Source organism: Pempheris klunzingeri, chromosome 19 (assembly GCF_042242105.1).
Source record: "Pempheris klunzingeri isolate RE-2024b chromosome 19, fPemKlu1.hap1, whole genome shotgun sequence".
NCBI lineage: Eukaryota > Metazoa > Chordata > Actinopteri > Acropomatiformes > Pempheridae > Pempheris > Pempheris klunzingeri.
Window position 1 is genome coordinate 8092501 of NC_092030.1, and position 22740 is coordinate 8115240.

The 22740-nt window shown below is 41.2% G+C and overlaps 1 protein-coding gene across 1 annotated transcript; it reads right to left on the minus strand.

Annotated features, from left to right (window-relative positions):
* Positions 1 to 5215: 5215 nt before the first annotated feature.
* ccni (cyclin I) lies at positions 5216 to 21920 on the minus strand. Its single transcript, XM_070850279.1, has 10 exons — positions 21695 to 21920; positions 20070 to 20229; positions 12335 to 12469; positions 10139 to 10213; positions 9883 to 10023; positions 9074 to 9202; positions 8803 to 8904; positions 8181 to 8346; positions 7592 to 7827; positions 5216 to 7236 (listed from the first exon to the last, which is right to left on the minus strand). The coding sequence occupies exons 2-10, from the start codon at positions 20181 to 20183 to the stop codon at positions 7012 to 7014; spliced, it is 1323 nt and encodes a 440-aa protein (XP_070706380.1). The 5' UTR covers positions 20184 to 20229; positions 21695 to 21920; the 3' UTR covers positions 5216 to 7011.
* Positions 21921 to 22740: the final 820 nt, after the last annotated feature.

The following is a 22740-nucleotide window of genomic DNA, read 5'->3' on the forward strand; positions in this document are numbered from 1 at the left end:
TGCTGAACCTGGCTGGTTGAGGTGAGGCTGAGTGGGTGTCGATGGGGAGGGGAACACAGTCTTCAGCAGACGTGTGGATGGTAGCAGGGGTGTTGGGGGGGGGGGGTCACACTGCAGCCAGTCATTTGCTTCATCCCATTCCACACCTCTTTGGTGTTGTTCTGTCCCATCTTTTCCTCAATCCTCTCCCTGTATTTGTGTTTTGCCTCTCAGCTTCCCGCGTCAACCGAGTGGATGATGTCACTCGCTGTCCTCGCCACCGCAGATGGGGGGATGAAAACAATAACAGCGATGGCGTGAGAGAACTCCCGTGGCAGATACTAGGGTCTCATACCCACCGCCATGAGTTCAATGTCCAGGGTGCAGAGATGCTCCTCCACCGTAACATGTCCAGAATTACACCATTTCGAGTTAACAAAGACAGCTAGGCCTCCTCCTCTTTTCTCGCCGCTCTGTTTCCCTCTGTCCGCCCACACTAGCAAGAAGCCAGCTAGTTCAAGCAGACTGTCCTGAATATTCCCATGCAGCCATGTCTCTGTGAAGCAAAGCAAACTGCACTCCCTACAGACCTGCTGGTTGTTGACCAAAGCTGTTAACTCATCCATTTTGTTGGCGAGCGACCTCACGTTCCCCATAATGACCGAAGGCAGGAACGGTGTAATTCTCCGGTCTCTCTCCCTCCTCTCCTGTATCTTTGCACCAGCTCTTCTTCCACGGCAGGTGTGTCTCCATACGTCCTCTGGTACGTGAGCAGAGGGAACCCTGGCTCCATGACGGTAGCTCAGAAGTTCTTCGCAGGTGTAAATGAGCGTTTTTGATGCGAAACAACTGAGAAAAACAACAGTGACTAAAACGTTGCTACAAAACACAAAGTATCACACCAAAAGAAAAATTGAAATAAATAAATATGAGGTACAAAATGGAAAAAAAAGGCGAGGTAGAAAGGAAGCTGCTGCATCAGGCCGCCAACCTCTCCGGTGCCTGGAAGTTAAGTTATTTTACTGCTTTTTGAGGCAGATTAACAAATCAGCCAGCGGCCAAATTCACCAGAATGATTCCTAAATGTAGCTTATTATGAGAAGGAGCATGCTTTATATTTCATCTGTTATAGTTACTGTTATCAGAGGAAATCAGCGCCACCTATGGATTAGCTTCGCTACAGTGACAAACAAACAAGCCAGCGAACAACATGAGGAAAGAAAAGCCCAGCAACAGACATTAAACACTAAACTCACTGTTATTTTAAGTTTGTAACTCGGCGTATGATGTTGTATGATGTATGATTAAATAACGAAGCTGCTTGCGGTTAAATAGCAGCAGTGTTTCTAGTTTTGGCGCAGTTTTATTTGGCCTCTTAGCGCATGTTGTGTCAGTTTGTGTTAAATATCAATGTCCTGTTTCACTTGATTGTTTTAATACTATAACGTTGAGCTGAATGATGAGATTTTAGCAGGCGGAAATATGCTAATAAGGGCACATCAGTTTTACTCTGATTTTTGGGTATATTGGTGGTTTCATTGTGGCTGATGAACCTGTTTGGTCTCACACTGATGTCATTATTTAGGCCATCTGTGTGCATATTGGAGAGGTCTGAGCGTGTCCAAATATTCCAGAGTTTATCCACATCCACTCCTCTCCAATAATCCCCTCTACCACTCCTGGGACAACATGTTTAGTGACTGCCTGACCCAGTGGGGGAATAAGTCAATCAATCAGCCATTAATCAGAGTAGATGGAGAAATAGTTGTGTATTTGTCTTTATTCATGAAACATTTCACAGGCTACAGCTAGTGTCAGAGCATCGATTTCTGTCGGATACAACTGTCCAGTCTGGCTGTTATTTCTGTAATTGTAGGCAGATTTCTGATGATTATCACCTTTAGGAACAGAAAGCTTTCCAGAAGCTGTTAGACTGCTGAACTCTGGTGGTGCTCTGTAGATCCCACACCCCCACCCCACACACACCTACCTGCACCAAGTACTTCTATTTTATTTTATATAGGACCTCTATTTTCTATATTTTATTTATTTGATATTTATCTTGGCTTAAAACGGGACCTGAGAACGTAATTTTGTACCTCCCCATGTGTAAACGTGTGTTGGCATCCCTGAATCCCTGAATCCTTGAAATGTAATTGCATTGAAATGTCAGTAATCACCATTAATGGCAAAATATTTTATTTGTCGTCACAAATAGTTAGTGAAGTTTAACAGCAAGTTTAAAAATGTATCTCAACAATGTAAATGTAAAGGGAATTAAATGAGAGAAAAGTCCACTTTTTTATTTCATACATCAAATGTGTGCAGCCTTGTTCAACATGAAGGTAATACAGCTCTAACTTCTGATCACTTATTGATTGATTCTTTTTCCTTTCATGCTTCAGGTGGGCTGGTGTTCACACATCTTCAGGTTCGTCCAAATCCTCCTTACTTTTTATTCATCGGCATCCTGCAGTTCTCCACTTTCCAGCGTCGCTGCTGATTGTAAACACAACTTGTATAAAATGTAATTGTACCATTTTTTCCCACTTGCAGATGTGCGGACTGAAGCGACAACACGTTTGAAGAAGAGGAGCGTTCTTCATTCACTGAGGGAACATGTGCTCTGTGCTGAAGCTCTCAGGTAGGAGATTTGTTCTCAGTGTTACCAGCAGCTCTGTTAAATGCCGACGGAACATTGAAAACACGCAGGATATTTTCAATGAATTGATTTCTTGCTTAAGGAAAAGACTTAATGGCTCAAATGGTTGTGTAGTTTATTTCCTGAGTGTGGTTGCTGCCTGGACCCTCTCCCCCTCGGCTGTGCTGTGTGTTTTAAAGCTGAAAAGCCGTCAGTGGAGCAGCGCCATGGTTCATGCCTTGGAGAGCAGCAGCAGCAGCAGCCCTGGTTGGATGTCCATAGTACCCTGACACCTCGAGCACATTCCCATGAGAGCGGATGAGGAGAGCACCGTGTGAAACTGATGACGTGCAGAACAAGGTGGGGCCCACAGGGAGCTATTTTAGCATCTTGTTCATTGTTTATTTCTACTAATACTGACTTGATATATATAGTCAGTTATTGTTGGAGCTAGTTTGTGATCCTGAGATTAAGATCAATTACTTTGTTTGAGTGTTTTTCAGGGTTCATTTCTAAATGAACTGTCCCTGCTTAAGTCTTTTACCAGGGGAGGTGGTAACATGTCTAATCACTCTAACTCCTCAGTTAGTTTGCTCTGGTTATGTGACATTTTAAAAGTCAGCTGATGATTGAAAAGCTGCTCTTGTGAAAACTCCTGGTCTTCATCTGGTTGTGGGTTCAATATTTCATCTGTTCAGTTATTGAAAGCTGTCGCCTGTGGGATGGATTCTGTCTCCACACAAGACACAAGAAATGAGCGAAAGCTGTAAAAGAAGCAGCATCTGGCCTTTATTGATTTATTTCATTTGTTTGCTGTGGTTCTATGTTCAGTTGATCATTCAAAGGTTTGATTCAAATATTAAACAATAGTAACTGTGTATTTTTTTTGTAACGAAATTGTTCTCATTGTTCCAGGAATCATTCCAGCCATGTCATAAACCCTGATATATTGTATGTTGATGGACATAAGAATAAATGCACAATGTAAACATACAAGAATTATGACAACTGAGATATTTGGTAGTATTATTTGACCTCTGCTCTCCAGAAACCTCACAAGGATCTTTGCGTCTTACATATCACTGCCAATGACCACAATGTTCATACTCTGCACATTATCACACAACTTTCTGAGACTCCATTGATGTATGTAAATAGAGATGTGATGTATGTAATGGAAAGAATAATTCAATGAAGTATGTTGCTACTATAAATAAAGATATTATTCTTCCACCACTCATTGTAAACCAGTTCACTTGACCTACATTGTACCTTTGAGACTGCTTTTATCATGAATGGTAACATTTACCATTCATTACTATCACATTTCCTTGTAGACATTTCTTACATTGGCTACAATATCCAGAAAATGTGGAGTGGATATATGGACCAGCATAAAGTCCTGCAGCCTGGTCAGATGGCAGCTGCACATGCACAGAGTCTCCTTGTCGTAACGGATGCCTGATCCAGAAAGCCCTTTTTCTGTTCATCATATGTGTACATTACTGGCTCATTGATCTTCATCAGGGCCACCCACACATTACCTCATTTGCAGTGGGCATGGTAAGCAAGATAGTAGATCCCTGGTACGCTACAGTTTGCCAGTTTGTGGATTGTAGTCCTGGTTGCCGTTATGCAGGAGTTTGTCAAAGATGACAGGAGAGCCCACAGGAGGGAAGCGATCTGCGAGGTGTTGCCATGGTTAAAACTTGCAAAACTACATTCTGTCCATTCATATTCCCCAGACTATAACCCTGATGACATTGGTGATCCTTTGACTTCTATTCCAGTGATGTCACCCACTGGTTTTGGGACTGCTGCTTTGAGATGACAAGTGACGTTTATCCCATTAAGACCACCTCTGATTGGTTAGCCAGGAGGCAGTCCTGCCCTAAAACACACCCTTCTTTATGGTCCATTTTACTCTCAGTGGGACTATCATCTGCAAAATGAGCATCATGCTGTATTGGAGAAGAGTTAAAACTAGTGATTGAGTACATAAACTCGTTAGGAAAATGTTTACTGATGTAATAAATCAAGTGTGACTTCCATACAACACCTTTTTGAAACTAGCATTTCCCCCCTGCTGGCCACTAGAGAGAATGTAGGTTTAAGGCACTTTAGTATCGGCTTCATCTTTCAGACCTGGAGGCTACGTCCACTTCACTTACGTCCAATACAGTCTATGGTACAGCCTCACAAAAAACTCTTAGTGCTGTTAAGATCTGCATTAAAAAGGATCATGTTTCTGTTCAGAGATGTTTGTGTTGATTTTTGAAAATGTCATGTCTCAACCACAAACTACATTGAATTAATCTCCATGGAGGCAGAGATCTCAAACCCTGGAGAAATGAAACCATACGTATCTGCATGGATAGAAAGTACAGAAAAAGAGTAATTTGGATGGACTGACCCTTTAAAATGCAAAGTTAAACTTCAGGCTCATCGCCATAAGCTGAATATCACAAGCTGACCTGACAGCAAATCCCATATTTATCCATCAATCTGAATTTTATTCTGGATAAAACTCAGCTATATAACTAAAATGTAAACCATGAATGTTTGTGAATAATAAAATGATGACAAAGAGCTTGCTCACTTTTCATACTTATTTATTGGTGCCAGTGTGTTCAGGGACCTGGAGCAGTCACCAGCAGCTCCTACAGCAGGAACAACAGAGCTTTTTGCAGGAATAAAAATATAATATATTAAACAGAACTTCAAGAGATTAAAAACAGAGCGTGTTATTGTAGATTTCTTTAAAGTGAAGATTGTCACTCATCTCCTTCTGAAGCTCCGACACCAACTCAAAAACCACATTTGTCTCTTAGCTTATATTAAAATGCTTTAAATAACTCAAGGTTGTTTTATTACATATAAATCCCTTCATCGCAGAAACCATCAGGGCCCTGCTCTTCGGTCAGTGACAACAAAGTTGATCGCAAAGTCTGGACAGTTCTGTTAGAATCTAAATGGAACTGTTGTCATAGCAACAAGTCCTGATGACCTGATTAAGGTTTTAGATGAGAGCATGTGCGTTACTGCTAAATGGATCGTTTTAGCTGGATTACATCTCGTTATCCTCTATTACTTAAAGCAGATTCAAAGAACAGGGCCCTGATTGGATGACAAGTACTGTGGATCCTTCTGCATTTTTTTTCCCCAACTCTCAGCAGCGTCACATTGTGTCGGGCAACAGCAACGGACAGCAGTTAACTCCACCCGCTGTTGTCACACATCATTTGTCTGTTATCTCTGGAGAACTTGGGCTCCACAACAAATGCTAAAGTGAGAATTTGGCAGTCAAGAAACCTGCAGGGGGAAACCAGATTTAGGCAGCACCTTCAAAAAGACTTCTTTAGTTTTGGGTGAATAAAACAACCTGAGAAACTTTCATTCAGTCAAGCTGTCACAACAAGCTGAAAGGGAAGGGAAAAAACAGAGGAGGGATGTTTATATTAGCATCTTATTAACAATCAAATTGCACTTCACTAAAAGAAACAACTTTTTTCTATCTGGGCGAGTCTCTACAGAAACATTCATACACTTGATTTAGATTCTAAGAAGTTATAGAGATGAAAACATGCAGACTGAGGAGGGAAGGAGAAGAAGACAGAATAAAAACATAGATATATGAAATTTAGTTGAAGATGTGAACAACAAATATAAGTTAACAAACAAAGACATTTTGAAAATCTTCCACAGCAGGACAGAGTGAGACACTGGGGTAAGTCAATTCTAGGTTTTTTTTAAACGCAACTTTTCTATTTATTATCCTTTTTTTAAACATTTTGTTTTATTGTATTTGTGTTCAACAAATATAATTAATAGGAGAGTAGCAGCAGCAGGGTTTTTTATTTTTTGAATGTTTAAATTTTTTTGGGCTCTGTTTTCCCGCTGAAGGGGATGAAGGGAACTAACTCAGGACAGCTGAACAGCTCGCCAGGGTCATTTGCACTGAAACCAAAACCATCTTAATCACTGACAACATCTGGATTGCTGCCTTATTTGTATTGTAACATCAATGTGTTTTACTGTTCTACTGTTACAACTGTTCTACGGCACGGTTCATCAAAACCAGTGACGTGATGAACAATTTTTCTCTCGCAACTCTGATGGGCAGCATTTCATGAGGAGCTGCCTTTATATTGCTTTTTTTAATGCAAACGGTAAACTGCGTGAAATCTTTCTCTATCTCTGACAATGTTGGCTATTGCTGAAGCACTTGTCCATCACTGTTGCCAAAGAAACAGCCAGAAATTTTGATCCAAAATCGCAAACCAATTTGAAACCTATTTAATACTTTAAATTAAGGGGTTTGTTTTGAGGGTGACACTGGAAGATGATGTCAGTGTGAAGGTGGTTTTGGTGAACAGGGTCCTGTTTGGTCTCTAGGAGGCACTGACTGGCTGCAGAGGCGGGCAGGGGGAGGAGCTGCCTTCCTGTCGGGACAACAGGACACTGCAGACACCCAGACCTCCTCCTCCTCCTCCACTTCCACCTGTTGTCGTCGCTCCCATCGCAGGCGTTGCCCCCTCCTGGACAGCGGTGGTGGTATCTTCGTTGTAGAGGCGTTTGATGCCGTCATAGAAATCGTCCACCTCCATCTCCTCCACCTGAACACACAGACAGACTCATGTTGTGACACAGGTCTAGGGCTGCAAATCAGTTAGTCTCCCTATAATGATCATAATCAGTTAATCGTTAAGCCTATGTAATGTTGGAAAATTCCCTTCAAGACTAAGAAAACCAGCAAATATTTACTTTTGAGAAGCTGGACCAGTAAAAGTTTATAGTTTCTTTGGCTAAAAATAATGACACAAATAATTAATTTATAATAAAGATTGTTGCAGATTAATTGCATTTTCTGAACTGATCCTTTAATCGGTTATTTTATCTGCTCTATTCAAGCCCCTTCATTAAGTTGTTTTTGTTTGTCTTTTACACAGAGAGAGAGAGAGACAGTGTTACCTTGCGCTTGGCAGAGGCCTTGCAGCGCAGTGTGACCCTCTGCAGGTGGTTAAGATGGCGGAGGGGTTTGGGTGGAGAGAGCAGAGCTGGGCCACTGCTGTTGATAGAGGAGGAGGAGATGGAGCTCCAGGGCAGCTGGCTCCCCTCCTCCCCACCAGCAGGTATCTGTGGCTGGGTAGGGGCGGTGGTGACGACAGCGTGGTCCCTGGAAGACTCTGTGGTGGAGGTGACGATTCCTAACAAGAAAAAAAAAAAAAAAAAGAGATAAAGAAACGCTAATACTTTTTGTACAGACTAGTAAAGGTTCTAAAGAGTTTGAAATCCATCCATCCATCCAAACCAGAGATCTTATCTTTTTCCCCACACATTCTCCTTTCTTGTCAAAACCTGGCAGCTACATAACCCAAAAGGAATCTCAGTCGGAGATCTGGATGTGTTCTGCAAGTAGCAGCTAATGCAGTCTCAAGCCTTTAGCCTCAAGCAATAATTAGGAGCAGGGCTACAGAGGTCTGATGAATTCACTTCCGTCTAACTCCACAACCCTTTGAAGCCACAAAAGGCTTTATTCAAAGCATGCATTAGTGCATACCCAGTGTGCAGCAGGGGAGTGACGGGTTCTGGACTGGCTGCTGCAGGGTGGTTTGGCTCTGCAGGGGTTGGTAGATGTAGACAGTGTTTGGAGGCAGGGAAGCTCTTGGTGTGGACAGACTACGAGCCACATGCTCTCGACTCCGAATCAACTCTGAACTGTCGATCTGAGACAGAAGAAAGAGATGGAAAGAATGAAACATGGGAGGATGACAAGGGAGATAGCAAATAGGAAAGACAAATGCCCAGTGTTAGTTACAGCCATATGAAAAATACTGAATAATCAAAGATCATAATGATGATTTAAGTATTCCTTGAAGCCTCTTTCTTCAAATGTGGCATAAACTGTATAACAAATATGAAGTTCATTATTTAATTCAACTTATCTCATTTACCTATAGGTTGCCTGTAATTACCTAATTTACCTGTAATTTAAATCCCATGTCGATCCATTCTGAGGAACTTAATTAAACATGTCAAGAGTTTCTTCTTTCCTCCTTTCTCTGGTTTTTCAGAGAAGCTCAAGATGACCTGTTTGTTTTGGTCACATGATCTACACTGAGCATTTAGATCTTCTGAGTGGGTTAGATGTACCCTAGAATGAAAGGGAGTCCGTGTGGTACCTGTGCCTTCTTCAGCAGGTCGATGGTGAGAGCCAGCCAGTCAGGACAGCAGGTCTCCAGCTCCAGGGTGATGAGGGCCAATGCCAGCATGGATCCTCTGAGCTACGGGGACACGAGGGACAAACTGGTTCAGGCAGCTCATCAGTCCAGATGTGTGAAAACCTGAGCCTCAGAGGGTGATTAGCCTCTGAGGAGTGCTCTAAAGCACACTTTAAATTGACCACTATTACACAACTGCAGAGTTAAAGTGAGTCTGTCTGTGTGAGTGTACCTGTATGAGCGTGTGGTCAGCCAGACAAAGGTAGAGCCGCTGTGTGAGCAGGGCGAGGTGTTGAGAGCGGTTCAACCCCAACATGGAGTCCAGAAACCTAGAACGGCACGACAACACCATCGCATGGAACTAAGGGAGAAGGAGATAGAGAGAAAGAGGAGGGGATCATCATTCCAAGTCTTATTCCATTTCAAGCATTTAGCTGGCTCTTCCAGAAGGTAATTTCAAGGGTCTCCTATTGTTGGAGGAGAGATTTACAGTTCTTGTTTGATCAGAAAGCTCAATATGTGAAAGTATCAAAATGTTGCATATTCAAAACTACTAATAGACAACTTAATAAAGGGGCTTGGATCAAAGCAATAAGAAAAACAGAATCCACACAGACAGAATGTAGATTTTAATACTGAACCTGACTTGAAGTGATTAATTTAAACATCACACAGACAGAAACTCCTCTAATTACTGAATTTAAAAATGATGCAACAATGCTGAGTGACACTTATTCAAGTAAAACAAATTGCAGAAGGTGAAGCAAAGAAAAAGCAGCAGGATCGTCTGGTTTAAGGAAGGCAATAATGTCTTTGTGCCACCAGGTGTCGCTGCTACAAACACAAACAGGCAATTGGCCTGGGCTGATCAGGTGCACCTTGATTACCAGTGATCAGTAGTTCATTGATGACAGATCTCAGCATGTGGGAAATGTTCAATGGTCTTTACCAAATAGGCCATCTAGCACACTTCTAACTCTGAGGCCCTTAATGTAGCTCAGCTCGTGTAAGACACAGTTCGGGTGGGTGTGAAAGACGTACGATGTGCAGGAAGTCCAGTGCTGTGGCGGTATGTAGATCCCAGTTCAGTTTGTCAAGGATGATCCTCTCCATCCTCAGGATCTCTGATGGAGAACAGCCACAGCTGCTGGAGGCAGCCAGCTCCTTTAGAGAGGGCACACACTGAGACACCCACACACACACACACACACACACACACACAGTTACCTGAACTGCCCTGATGCTGTAAACTCTGACCCATCCCTTTAACTTTGCACACTGTTTTTTCTGTGCTCACCTCGTCCTCCTCGCAGGTCTTAGCAGCCAGAAAGAAGCAGGCGATGGCGATGCAGCGTAGGTACTTTGGACGGGCCTGAACAACAAAAAGCCCATTAAACAGTAAATCTATAAAACATTTAGTCAGTTTTACACCAGTATGCAAGTCTGTTGGAATGACATTATCAGTATGAATTACCTTAACATAAAAAGCAACTTGCAGGTTACTGACCACATCCAATCAGTGTGTAGGAAAATGATCAAGGAACTAGATAAGAATATACTCATATATTCCCTACAGTGACTCATTTTAGTGAGAGAATTTTACATCTGCATGTGAAAAAGCCAAACCAGAAGTGATGTAACATAAGGGAGAGCGCTAGACTTACAAATAGAAAAGAATGGATCTGCAGCTAACTTTGATACCGAGGAGGTTGTAAATGTTTATTCATACAACTATGACGGACCACCGCCGTATAATCATGAATTATGTCCAAGAGATCAGGAACAGACTCTTACAAGGAATAACAGAGAGGAGGAATTGAGCTGTGGTGTGAGAACCAGAGGAGAACTGGGCAGGTGTCTGTGTGAGTGATCAGCATTAGCTTATGTATTGATAACTAAACACACCCGGGCACAAAGCTAGCAGCTCTCCTTTTCCTGTGGACTCCGTGTGCTGTCAGATTGGTAGAGTTTGTGCAACCTGCACAATAATTTACCATGATATATGGTGAAATGCCACTGAAACCAACTCACTGTAACATGACTGCTCAGACTCAGACTCTCTCGGCTTTGTGGAAAACGGCCACTTTATATCTTGTAAAACATTAAATACTGCATTGTCCTTAAACGTGGTCATTTTCAGACAAGGTTAACAATAAATGTCAGAAACAAATCGATCTGCAAGTTGCTCTTTACTTACTTTGTTGAATGGTGCATTGTTTAATTCCCTTTTACGCCCATACAAGGTGTTTTCACTTGTTACCTCATTAGACCTGATGCACAAACTGAGATTAATAGACATTTCTCACTGCAGACATTTCAATATGTCATAGCAGGAAAAGCACAAGTGTTACTAATAACATTAACAACGGCTGCACTCCATTTAGGTGAGCCATTTCCTGCTTGTGTTGTGCATGCTCACTGAGTGACTTAGTTTAGTGGGACACTTAATGGATCTCAGTCATAACACTGGGAACTACACCTGTGCTTTTCATGCCATGTATCAAAATGTCTGCTGTGGAAAAAGTCTACTGACATTGGGCATATTTAAGAACTCATTTAGATGGCAGAACCATCTAATGTATCCGGCTAGCTGATGAAGTCTGCCTGAGACAGCTGTCATTTTGCAGGACGGAAAAAAGAAGGCTGCTTTTGTCTACTTATGTCTGAATCAATCAAACTCATCATTTCAAAAGTTCGTGAGAATTTGGACACAAAACTTACTGTCAATGGCGTCACAAAAGAATATTAAGACGACTCAATTACAGTCAGAAAAGTAATGCTTACACGCACAAGCACACGTACACAGTTGTATGGCATCTCTTATCAGACACAGCGAGTCCGGCTCCTGATAATCCGGGGACATTTTATTCCTCAGATAAAAACACTGACTTCCTGTCTGTGGTGTGCTGACCTGACAGGGCATTCAGAACTGACCCTTCCTGTTCCTGTGTAAACATCATCAGTTATACTACAGTGAGAATCACAACTATCGCACCAGTTCCTAATATTTCACAAAGCCCCCATCCAACAATCAAAAATTTGAGTGCTTCTGTTTTTCTTGTCTCTTTTTAGATATTAAAACAAAGCCTGCATGATTAAAATAGATCATTTCAGGGCTTATTTGGGCACATTTAAACAAATTGTTTGTGTGATTTATTAGTTAAAGGAATTGCATACATCTTCATATACATGATTCACAATTAAGCAGTGTTTCTAATAACTTAGTCGACATAGATGCATCATGTGAGTGGCTGATATGGAGAAAATCCTCTATTGCAGAATATGTTGTTTATTATAAAGCACAAAATGTCACGTTCTGAATACATTTGTGCTTTTTGTAGAATATTATTAATAGTAGAAGTAGTAGAATAAATTGTTAATATAAGTTAAAAGCAGATGTGGACTTGCTATTTTCTATCGTTTAATAGTAACCAATAAACACAGCTTCATTTGGTAGCTCTGCTAACACTCACAGCTGGTAGCACTTATTTACCTTGATGGGAGCGAGGAAACGGTCCAAGATGCTAACAGCTACCACCAGCGTCTCTGGGTACAGCTGCAGCCTGCTGTGGAGCTCCGTCAACCAGCGCACGGCCTCGTCCCGCTGGGCGGGGGAGATGTCTGTATCCTGCAACAAGCAGGGTTAAACACAACATCAGCTGCCTTGTCTCACACGGCCTTAGGGTTTATAGTGACCATTCAAACATTTCAGGTTTCCTCATGAGAACTTGCTTATCCTCCTTGCATGAGGCAGAAGTCTTTGATGGACAACTACCTTGTTTTCATGGTAACTACACCGGTTGACCCCACAATGCCTACTTTACTCATTACTCTGAATGCCTCTTGCGAGTGCGAAAGGTAATAATTAGACAAAAGCTACAGCGGTACACTTAATAATCACAATATAGCTGTAGTTGGTTTTTATGTGATCTCATCACATTAAGCTTTGTTTTAAATGGATGAATAAAATACAGGGTTCACAAAAAGTTAGGGATATTTGACTTTCAGGTGAAATTTATGGAAAATGTAAAACGTTAATGCTACAGTGATATTATATCATGAAAGTAGGACATTTAAGTATCAGCATGCAATGGTAGTTTCTTCATCTTAAACAATTTATTGAAAGAAAATCTAACAACAGTGGAGGGTAAACGAGGGTAAATGTAAAATTGGGATGTGGCCAAAGGACGTCCACTCCTCTCCTTTCTGTGACTCTTCCAGTCTCTGTATCACCGTTACAACCTCCTGATGACACTCTGTGACCCTCTAAGCTCAGTGGACACTTCTGTCTGAGGACCTGTTTGAAGCCTCCAGTGTTGAGGTGCCGCTGATCAATAGTTAGGTGTCGTCTTGGTCTCATGATGTCAGAATGTGAACAGCACGATGAGGAGGACTGTTAAAATACCGATTCTAACTGAACCAGGAAATGTATTGGTGGTGGTTCATCCTGAAATTTCACCTGAAAGCCAAATATCCCTAACTTTTTGTGAGTAGTGTATATATGTCTCTACAACTGCCCTCTGCCACTTCTGTACATAACCATTCAACAACCAGCGTTGCAGCAAAAATCAGTGTTACAATGAACACAAACTATTTCCGGACAAAGGTACAAGGAAACAAAGAGCCCTGAGTCCTGAGGAGCTTCTCTCTTTCAGACAGCAATGCTATTTCAGGTCAACACTTGGCCTGGTTTCTACTACAGGGCCAAACATGGGTAGACAGGACTTGCTTATCCAACTGAATCACCTAGTTTTGGATAGTAATTGAGGACCCAGGGGAGGCCTAGGGGTGACTGACGTACCCTTTGCTAAAATTACAAATAGGATCTTGCTAAACCAGCTCGACAACAAGACCAAATCTGATCCAAAACTATTCCAGGAACTCCATTTGATCACCATGTAACAACTAAAATAATTCACCACTACCAACTGACATTTCCTTTTCACAAGTGTCTATCTAATAAATGATTATATTACAATAATGTATGAAGGGTGTTGTATACTCAGCATGTTGAACTGGGTTTTTAAACTGAAGCCAGGACCCAGGAAAGGTCAACCTGTTATCCTGCCTGGGTTTAACAGGTGGCGGCAGGTATGACTCAGCTTTGTGATGAATGTGTTACTATCCGGTTGCTGTGGAATGATTGTACTTTAATAACCCTGTAGTATTCAGTGAGGCTACACCACCCCACCTGCATTAGGATTGGATGATGTAACCAAAGTCAATATTATGATAATTTTACCCCTGGTGGTATCTAGCTGTACAGGTAGTAAGGCATGAATGGGTGAGCTAAGGCTTGAGCACATGTTCACAAGTACATTTGAGGGTAAAAGAGGTTTAACATAGTTTATGATTAATATTCCCCAAAGCTGTTGCTAACACCTAATTACCAGATGCTTTCACCACTCTACCAACTAACTATATCTTTACAAAACCACAGAGCTCCTACTAGATGTTTACATGCCAGAATTGATGCTGAGGCAGAAAAACAGCTGGTAAAACTGATTGATGATAGTATTTGGCTGATAATTATTGCGTCAATTTACTGAGACCATGTCGAGCAACACTAAAGCTTGTACATATTTTCTTTAGATTTTTACTTTCTATCTAAACATATAAATTGTATAATTCAAAAATTCATATTTGTAATTAAACACTAAATTTCACATGTGCAGACACAGAAATTTCCTGAAAATGACGCAGACTTCAACATTTAAATGAACTCTTAAGTGTTGTATACCTGATTTGTCTCAGAGCTAAAACCACTGGCTCAGTGAGTAGAATGTGTAGCACTGGACTCACGACGGGGGTCAAAGGTCAGAAGGTAACTGACCTTGTAAGCCAACTAATCTGAAACGTGACACTGTTCAACCAGACAGCTCTTAGCTGTCCAGACTAAAAACAACTGGCCTACTTCCAGTCAGTTTCCACTGTTGGACAAAAAGAATACTAAATCTCTCCAAATGGACTTCAATCACTTCCAATCACTGCACCAGGCCACAGCAGCAGACTAAGCAAGGTAGTCTAGACATTCTTTCCTGGGTCAGCTCTTTCTGGGGGATCCTGGGGCATTCACAGCCCAGAGGGGACATGTAGAACTTCTGGTGTTTTCCAAGTACAGTAACTGTAATAACTGCATATCCAATATTTGCCTTTTGCTTTGAGATGACTTCCTCAATGCCCTCATTCGTGGAGATGAGTGAAGCTCACTCTGCTGAGCCTGCCTCCTTCACAGTAGGTGTGTTTATCAGGTTCAGGAGTTCCTTGTGTTATTTCCACTGGCTGACATTGGTAACATTTGAGTTCAGCTGGGTTTGACCCAGCATCGTCTTGCCTCCTGAGTCTGGTTATTGAACCTCAATGCTATTCTAGTACTACCCTAATTGTGTCAGTGGCTTCAAGTATAAAAAATACAGGATGTCTGGCCAGCTTCACAGTCTTCTTTTATTAGATAGTTTCTGATTTTAAATCTTTATTTGACTGAAGGCCTACTAGTATTTAGACAGCACTTAATATTTGAGTGCATTGGCTTTGTTTGTTAAATGAGAAAAGTGTTTTGTATAAAAAAAAGACATCCTGCCACTGGTCTGATGGTACAGAGGTGGGGTTAGTTTGTTATTAACAGACAGTAACAAATACAGAAGTCGAGTTTAGAAACCAGCCCAAATGCCCCCTTCCAGATTTCTCTGTTATTGTCTCTCGGGAAGTCCCCAGGCACTGGCCTCTTTCAATTCAAGATGATGCAAAAGAGTACAGCGTTATGCAATTCAATATGCTAGAGAGAGTGACAGGTTACTTTGGTCCTTTCTCAGCAAACATCAAACCACTAACTAACTAAAAAAGTGACTTGTGCTTCTCTACTACTGTAGCTCAGTAACCATCTCATTTATGCTGTTTCTTTATGACCTTTAAAAATTCAATTCAATTCAATTTTATTTGTATAGCCCAATATCACAACAGAGTGTCTCATAGTGCTTTACAAAGTTCACTTAGCCATTTCATAAACAGGCCTTTTCACAAGTCCTTTGTAGATGTTTGTAAATGTAGAAGTAGTGAACTATTATTGGCAGTTTTCTGATGGGACTGGTTGGCACAAATACACAACATAACCCTAATCATAAACCTTTGTGTAAATTAAAGCATATAAACATACAGCTGAGACCAGAACTTTTCATTTGCTACTGGTTAGAATATTCTACCATTAATTATGGCAAAGAAATACGACAGAGAGTGAAAATGCTCCAACCAACCCCGGTCTCCCCTACAGTCAACGTGCCAGTGAAGTGACAGAAACAGGGATGTATTCATCTTGTATCATGACAGCAAACATGAGCGGATCATAACGCAGCAGGTATGGAAATAACGCTTTATTAACTTTTATACCAGTGCACTGATACAAACTGCCACTGTTGCCTAATATAATATCCGATGCTGCTCATGTGGGGATTCTTGAATCTTTAGTGTTGAATTCCTGAATCGTTGGGTCTCTCTTAATTTAAGAGTTTGGTCTAGACCTGCTCTTTATGCAAAGTGTCTTGAGATAACGCTGTTATGAATTGGTGCCAAATAAATTGACTGATGGATTGAAATAGGTAGATCTTACCATCCCTGTCACTGACTAACAACTGTAGACTGTGTGCAGAGCAGACATACTAATAGGCAGACAAATTATCAACAATAAATCTGTTTTCCAGCTAAGCTTTCAAACTCTCAAGCTCATCTGTATGTTTATGTTTTGTCACCTTGACGAAGAATGCAGTAACATTAAACCACATAAAGAGTATTGTGCCTGAGTATTGTTTATATCCCTCTGAAAAGGCTGACTGACTGACCTCTTACCCCAGTTTATAGGCCTGGTAACCCAGCAAAGGCACTGATAAGTGTCATATCTGTCTCAGGTAAGTCCTTTACTGCCTTTTATTGGCTTCTTCATTCTTCACACAAAAGTACAAATAGACAGGTCCAGCCATAGACATTGTTTGCTATTCTTCAAATACAGTTGGAGTTATTTGTACGTCTCAGTATCACTGGCATTGCCTCATTAGGCTTTGTATTGACCCACTTCAGGAGCGACTTGTGAGCCAGTGCAAACTGTCTACGGTTCAGATTTAAGTTGTTCCTTCTGGATATTTGAACTTGAGGATGTTCTTTTCCCAGAGATTAGCCTTGTGCTAATTTCACTTAATTTAAGATCATGCTGAGGAAAACATTTTCTCTTTTGTCCCCGTTTCACATATTCAGACCCAATGAATGAACTCACTTTGGAAAAGAACAGCGGTTTCCCTGCTTAGCTGACAACCAGACAACAGAACAATAACAGGAGGCTCATTGTAATGTGTTGGTCCCATTTAACACGCAGAGACATGAACATGTTGCAGTGACTCAGTAGCTGCAGATGTAGATTAACAGTCAGAGATTACCCCACTGCTAATTCTATTTAATTTGAATAGCTACACCTTTAGATCAGATGTGACTGTGGAAACAAAACGCAGGTAGCTGCAATAGTGTCACAAAGCACATAATGGACAAAACATGACTGAAGAACATAAAACGCCATCATCAACATTTAACACACGAGTGTTGGTTACACACCAGTGCTATAATGACAAACTTTCAACAAAAGTTTACTCATCAAGCAAAAGAATAAGTAGATTTGGAAGTGTGTCACTGTTTTTCCATTGCTGTAACTACAGTACTGCAGGTTTCTCATATACAGATTAGTGGCAACCCACTGTCAATCCCATTGAGCTCAATTAACATGATTATCTTAATCAGATGAGGCCACACTTACTACTTCATGGGACGACTGCAACCATGTTCCACACAGGAAGTGTTCCAGGGCAATATTTCAGTACTAATGCATGTTAGCTGCAGGAAAAATACATGTAGGATAACTTCTTTATATATTAAGACTGTAGACTATACTAATAATTGTGATTATTTTCTTATTTCTTTGGAAAGTCACAACAAAAATGGGAGAAAAACTAAATAAAAACTCACATCTGAAAATGAAAACCATGAAAATGTAAACAAAGACATTAAGAATTAATTATGTAGCATAATAATGTCAGAGAAAAATTAACTAATTATTGTTTAAACACCAAGTCTTCAATTTAATGGCCTGCATGGATCTGTGGAATTACATTATATGCTCTTGATTTGTAAGGATGAAGTGATTTGACTATTTGTAATGCTAATAGGCTACTGGAAGGAATGGGTGCAGGCTGCCAACCATTAAAATTTTCACCTAGCAATCAGTCATGACCTATTATGGACACATTATGATCGAACAATTCCATACAAAGTGAAAAAGAAAGGTGCTTTCACACATGACAGTGATACCAAAGATAATCAGTGTTAGGATTCCCCCAGCCAAGACAAACATCAGGTGGGTGTGAGCTGACAGTTTAGTGAATTTAGTTTGTCGACTCCTGTTCAGTTTTTTTAAAGTCTGATGATAATCACTTGCAAAATGACTGCAGTTTTTCTACATGACAGATAACAGTATGTGGACACCCAAATGTTACACCTCTATGTCTTAGCTGAACATGCCATTCCACAACTATGGGGATTATTGTGCTTTCCTTCTTCTGATTTCTTAAATTTGCCAAATAACGGTACCTGGCTGCACACATAATACCACAAGAGCATTAGTGAGTTGCAACACTGATGTTGGCTGATAAAGTCTAGCTCACTCTGTGTTATAGTTCATCCTAAGGGAGTTGAGTGGGCTTGAGGTCATGGCTTGGTGCAGGCCAGTCAAGTTCTTCAACCAAACTGGGTACATTTCTTTATAGACTCAATTCAATTCAATTTATTTTGTATAGACATGGCTTTGTGCAAAGGAGAATGTCACATTGTCACGGGAAGACGTATCCAAATACTTTCAGTCATACAGTGTACCTACTATAATGCATGTAAACGTGGAGGACCAATTTATGTGGCGTTGCTTTACCATGACTGCTACCACAGTGCCTCTCAGGTGTATATGGACACCAGTATCCCCATTCAGAGGTGAAACCAGAGAACAACACTTCTACCAGCTAGCAAAGATGAAAATCCTGTGTTAGGTCACAGGGAAGTCGCTATTCTGTAAAATATGTAACTGCAGAAACAAAATCTAGCACAGTGAGAGGGCTGACCTAGGTCATGGCCTGATAGGCCTGAGAGAATAGAGTTCAACTGAACCTGGTGACCAAGCTAAAGGCTTCACGAAATAATAGCAAACAACACATTTGATATTTGTTAGAGGCCATTTAAAACTAAGTGGCACATTACCAATATTTAATTAAATAAAAAACTGAGCTGACGTGGACGTAATTTGAAATATGATTAAAGAAAAATGAATGACAATGCAGAGGAAAAAAGGTCATAGTCAAGTAGAAATGAAAGTAGACAGAAAAGTTAACTCAAAATCATTTTGCAGGTTATTTTACAGCATGGTGGTGCAGTGCTTTGCACTGCTACCTCACAGCAAGAAGGTTCCAGGTTTTAATCCGCTGGCAGGTTTGCAGTTTGAGCCTTGAACCTTTCTGTGTGGAGTTTGCATGCTCTCCCTCTTAATTCACCGTAGGTGTGAGTGGGAATGGTTTTCTGTCTCTGTCGGCCCTGTGATTGACTAGCGGCCAGTCCAAAGTCACCCAATGTCAGCTGGGATTGGCTTTAGCCCTCCCGCAACCCTTAAGGATAAGCAGTATAGGTGGATGGCTCTTACATCATGTGAGGACGTGCACTGTAAACAGCTGAGGGCGGGATGAAACTACATTGTTTGACAATGACTCGTAAGACATGCGATCTGGGTGATACCAGTGATGGGTATGATGTGCAGCCTTTGTTCAGTGACTCAGTGTGTTTCTGATAAACTGCTGCTTTGTGATTACATGTTATCCACTGTCTGGTCTCTGATGCAAGACCAGACTACTTCCTGCAAAGAAATTCTCCATCTCATTTCTTGCATTCACCCTACCAGTTCCATTGTTTAAGATGCTAAAAAAATCTGCATTCTAAGCAGTTTCAAACTTGAAAGTCAGTTATGGAGTGTTACAGTGGATATCTTAGGAACAACTCATGAGGCTGCTGCCCGAGTCAAAACAGATGCAGCTGTTCAAAGCCACAGTCATTGGTTTAATCTGTAGCTCCTAAATCTATTTTTGCCGGTGCTGAATGCACTTCATCATTGAAACCATCCTGCAGTTGATGAATGGAGGGACCCAGAGGTAAATCCTCACCTGTGAGGAGGGCTTCTTTGGCACGTAGACCCTCCACATCTTGGCTTCCCTAGAGGCGGCCTTTTCCAGAAGAAAAGACAGCCTCTGGCGTCCCCAGGGTTCGATGAACTTCATTCTTTCCTTCCCTGGTTGAGCCTACCTCCCCACTGGATACAGCTACCTGCACAATGACACAGCACATCAGAGCAGCACAAACTCAGCAAATCAAATCAAAAGCAGATGAGCATGATTCATAAACAATGCCATGTGAGTGCTGACACAACTTTATGACACGACATTTTGTATCAATCAATTAAGATTAAAGGATCTTAATGTTTGGCACTTATAGTTTGGTGACTGAGCAGCAAAGGAGGTAAATGCAATTTTCTCACATGTACCAGTGTTGTTATGCTAATAAAACACTGGGGACTGAGAGCAAAAAGTGTGCATGGCAGTGTGGTGTAGCATGTTTTCATGAACAATATTTACTAGAAGTGGAGTTTGGTTCCCGATCTGTTTGGCCTGTGTTTTGCTGCCCCAGGACACGGGTTGCATATGCTTACAAGTTGTGCCCAGTAGCTTTTCCCTTTCAGACTGATTGTTAAAATACTTTTAAGAGGACTGAGGAGGTAAAATTAGATAAGTGGGAGTGGGTGATATAATGATCTGTTTCAAACAGATTTTGTTTGTACTGCAGTCACTAAACCTTGAACATCTCTGGGTACGTTGGGTCACTGTAGACAAGGTTGCAAGCCTTCTTTAGGGCAATGTTGGTTTTTGATGTGATTTTGCACCAGTGTGATGAAGGTTTTGGATTTGAACGAACCAAAATTAGACATTCCTGTCTGACTATTAAAGCCATTAAAAGTTCTTAAAAGATTTTCCAGAAAATGTATCATATCATCCTATTTACTGATGCTGGGGTATAAAATTACATATAGAAGGAAATTAATGAGTTATCCCATCAACACAGATGTTTGTGTTGGGGAAATGTTATTTCTTCTGCTTTCCCATCCTGCTAATAATAAAATCAGCTGGAGGTCTGAACATGGAGGATGCTGAGGGGTCCATCAGTTCAGGTTACACTTCTCTGTTGTTTCAAGCAGACCCCAAACAGACTAGAGTAATGTTATCAATTTTTACAAGGAACCCAATACTGCAAAAAGCTCTGTGCTTGCAGAACCTTATTTAGCATAAACTTACATACAGTTAGATAGCTAGCTTTGAGTTCTGCTAGCGTTGACTAATCAAACCAGTCTCCGTCTAAATAGTGACCAGGTGAAGCCAATCCACTGCTTCTTTTGTCGGGAACTACTTCCTCCCCCAGTGTTTCGGGACCACCGGGCCTCTAGAAGCAGGTGCACTAGCGTTTCCTTCCATTATCACACTGAACACGACTATTCCCTGAAACGGAGCTATTACCAGCCAAGCGAAGCTAGGGACTTGCTAACGCTAGCTGACGTGACGTCGCACACAAAATTATACATGTCTGCCACATAAATGTCGGATCATGGGTCTCTGCCCTCTGTTGGATCCATGTACAAGCACCTGGGGGGTGTTTATGGCGACGACTGGGCTAACTGTACAATGGGGGCATTTAAATGGCTAACTCCCAACCAGAAAGTAGACGGAGCCCCGAGACTTACCTCCCCTGCGAAGCGGAGAAAACCACAGTTGGATTTCATCCGGTCCACTCAATTTAAGGATAAATAGAGGGGTGAAATCGGGGACCGGTTCTTCAGTTTAGTCGTCCATCTTGGCATCCATGGTGCTAAGTGTTGGGGAAAAGGGGTTGTTATAAAAAATGTATAAAAATAAAAGAACGGAACATAGACGGTGTGTCTACTTCCGAGGAGGGGACTGGGAGGAAGAGGGACGGCGAACAAGCCCCGCCTATCTCCAGGCGGAACGGGAGGACAAAACAAACTCACCGTCTGTATAACGTTCCTATTCCTATCAGATGTGAGTTCAAAGTTAGTGCACTGTACCTTATGAAGTATTATAACAGTGTATTCTGACTTTATTATGCATCCTTGTAAAATATATTTGTTGACTTACTTACCATCAGGCTAATTTATTTATACAACACAGTTCATCACAAGCAAACTCAACTCAGCCTCACATCTAAATGCATTTATAGCGCACATACACACACGATCAGTAATCACAAGGCTGAGAAGATAAGGTTTTAGTGAGAGATCTTGGAGACCAGGACCAATGTGACATAAAGCATCTCTCTGGGTGTATCTGTGGGGACATGTTAGTGTGGCTAAGGGATGGCCCTCATGTGGTTGAACAAACCTAATATTGTCTTTCTCCTGTAGTTTTCTGTAGGTCAACATAACGAGTCCTGGGTATGGTGGATTCTCCTGTAACTGTGATTATTATTATTATTATGTGACCCAGGGATCAACGATTTGTATGTGTCCTTTTGGTGATGTGATGGTGACCACAGACAGTTACTTCTTGAAGAACTGAATTCACTTTGAGGGATTATGATAACAGCTATTCAGTTAAATGCAAGCCACCATGAACTTGGTTTTCTAAAATTGCGCCTTATATTGGTTAGTAAATGACTTGTAACCATCTGTTTTCCTGTATGCAACAAGCCCACAGATAGAATGGGCAGCATTTTCAACATTTACAGACATTATTTCTGACAATTATCATGCAGTTTGTTGATAACAATTAA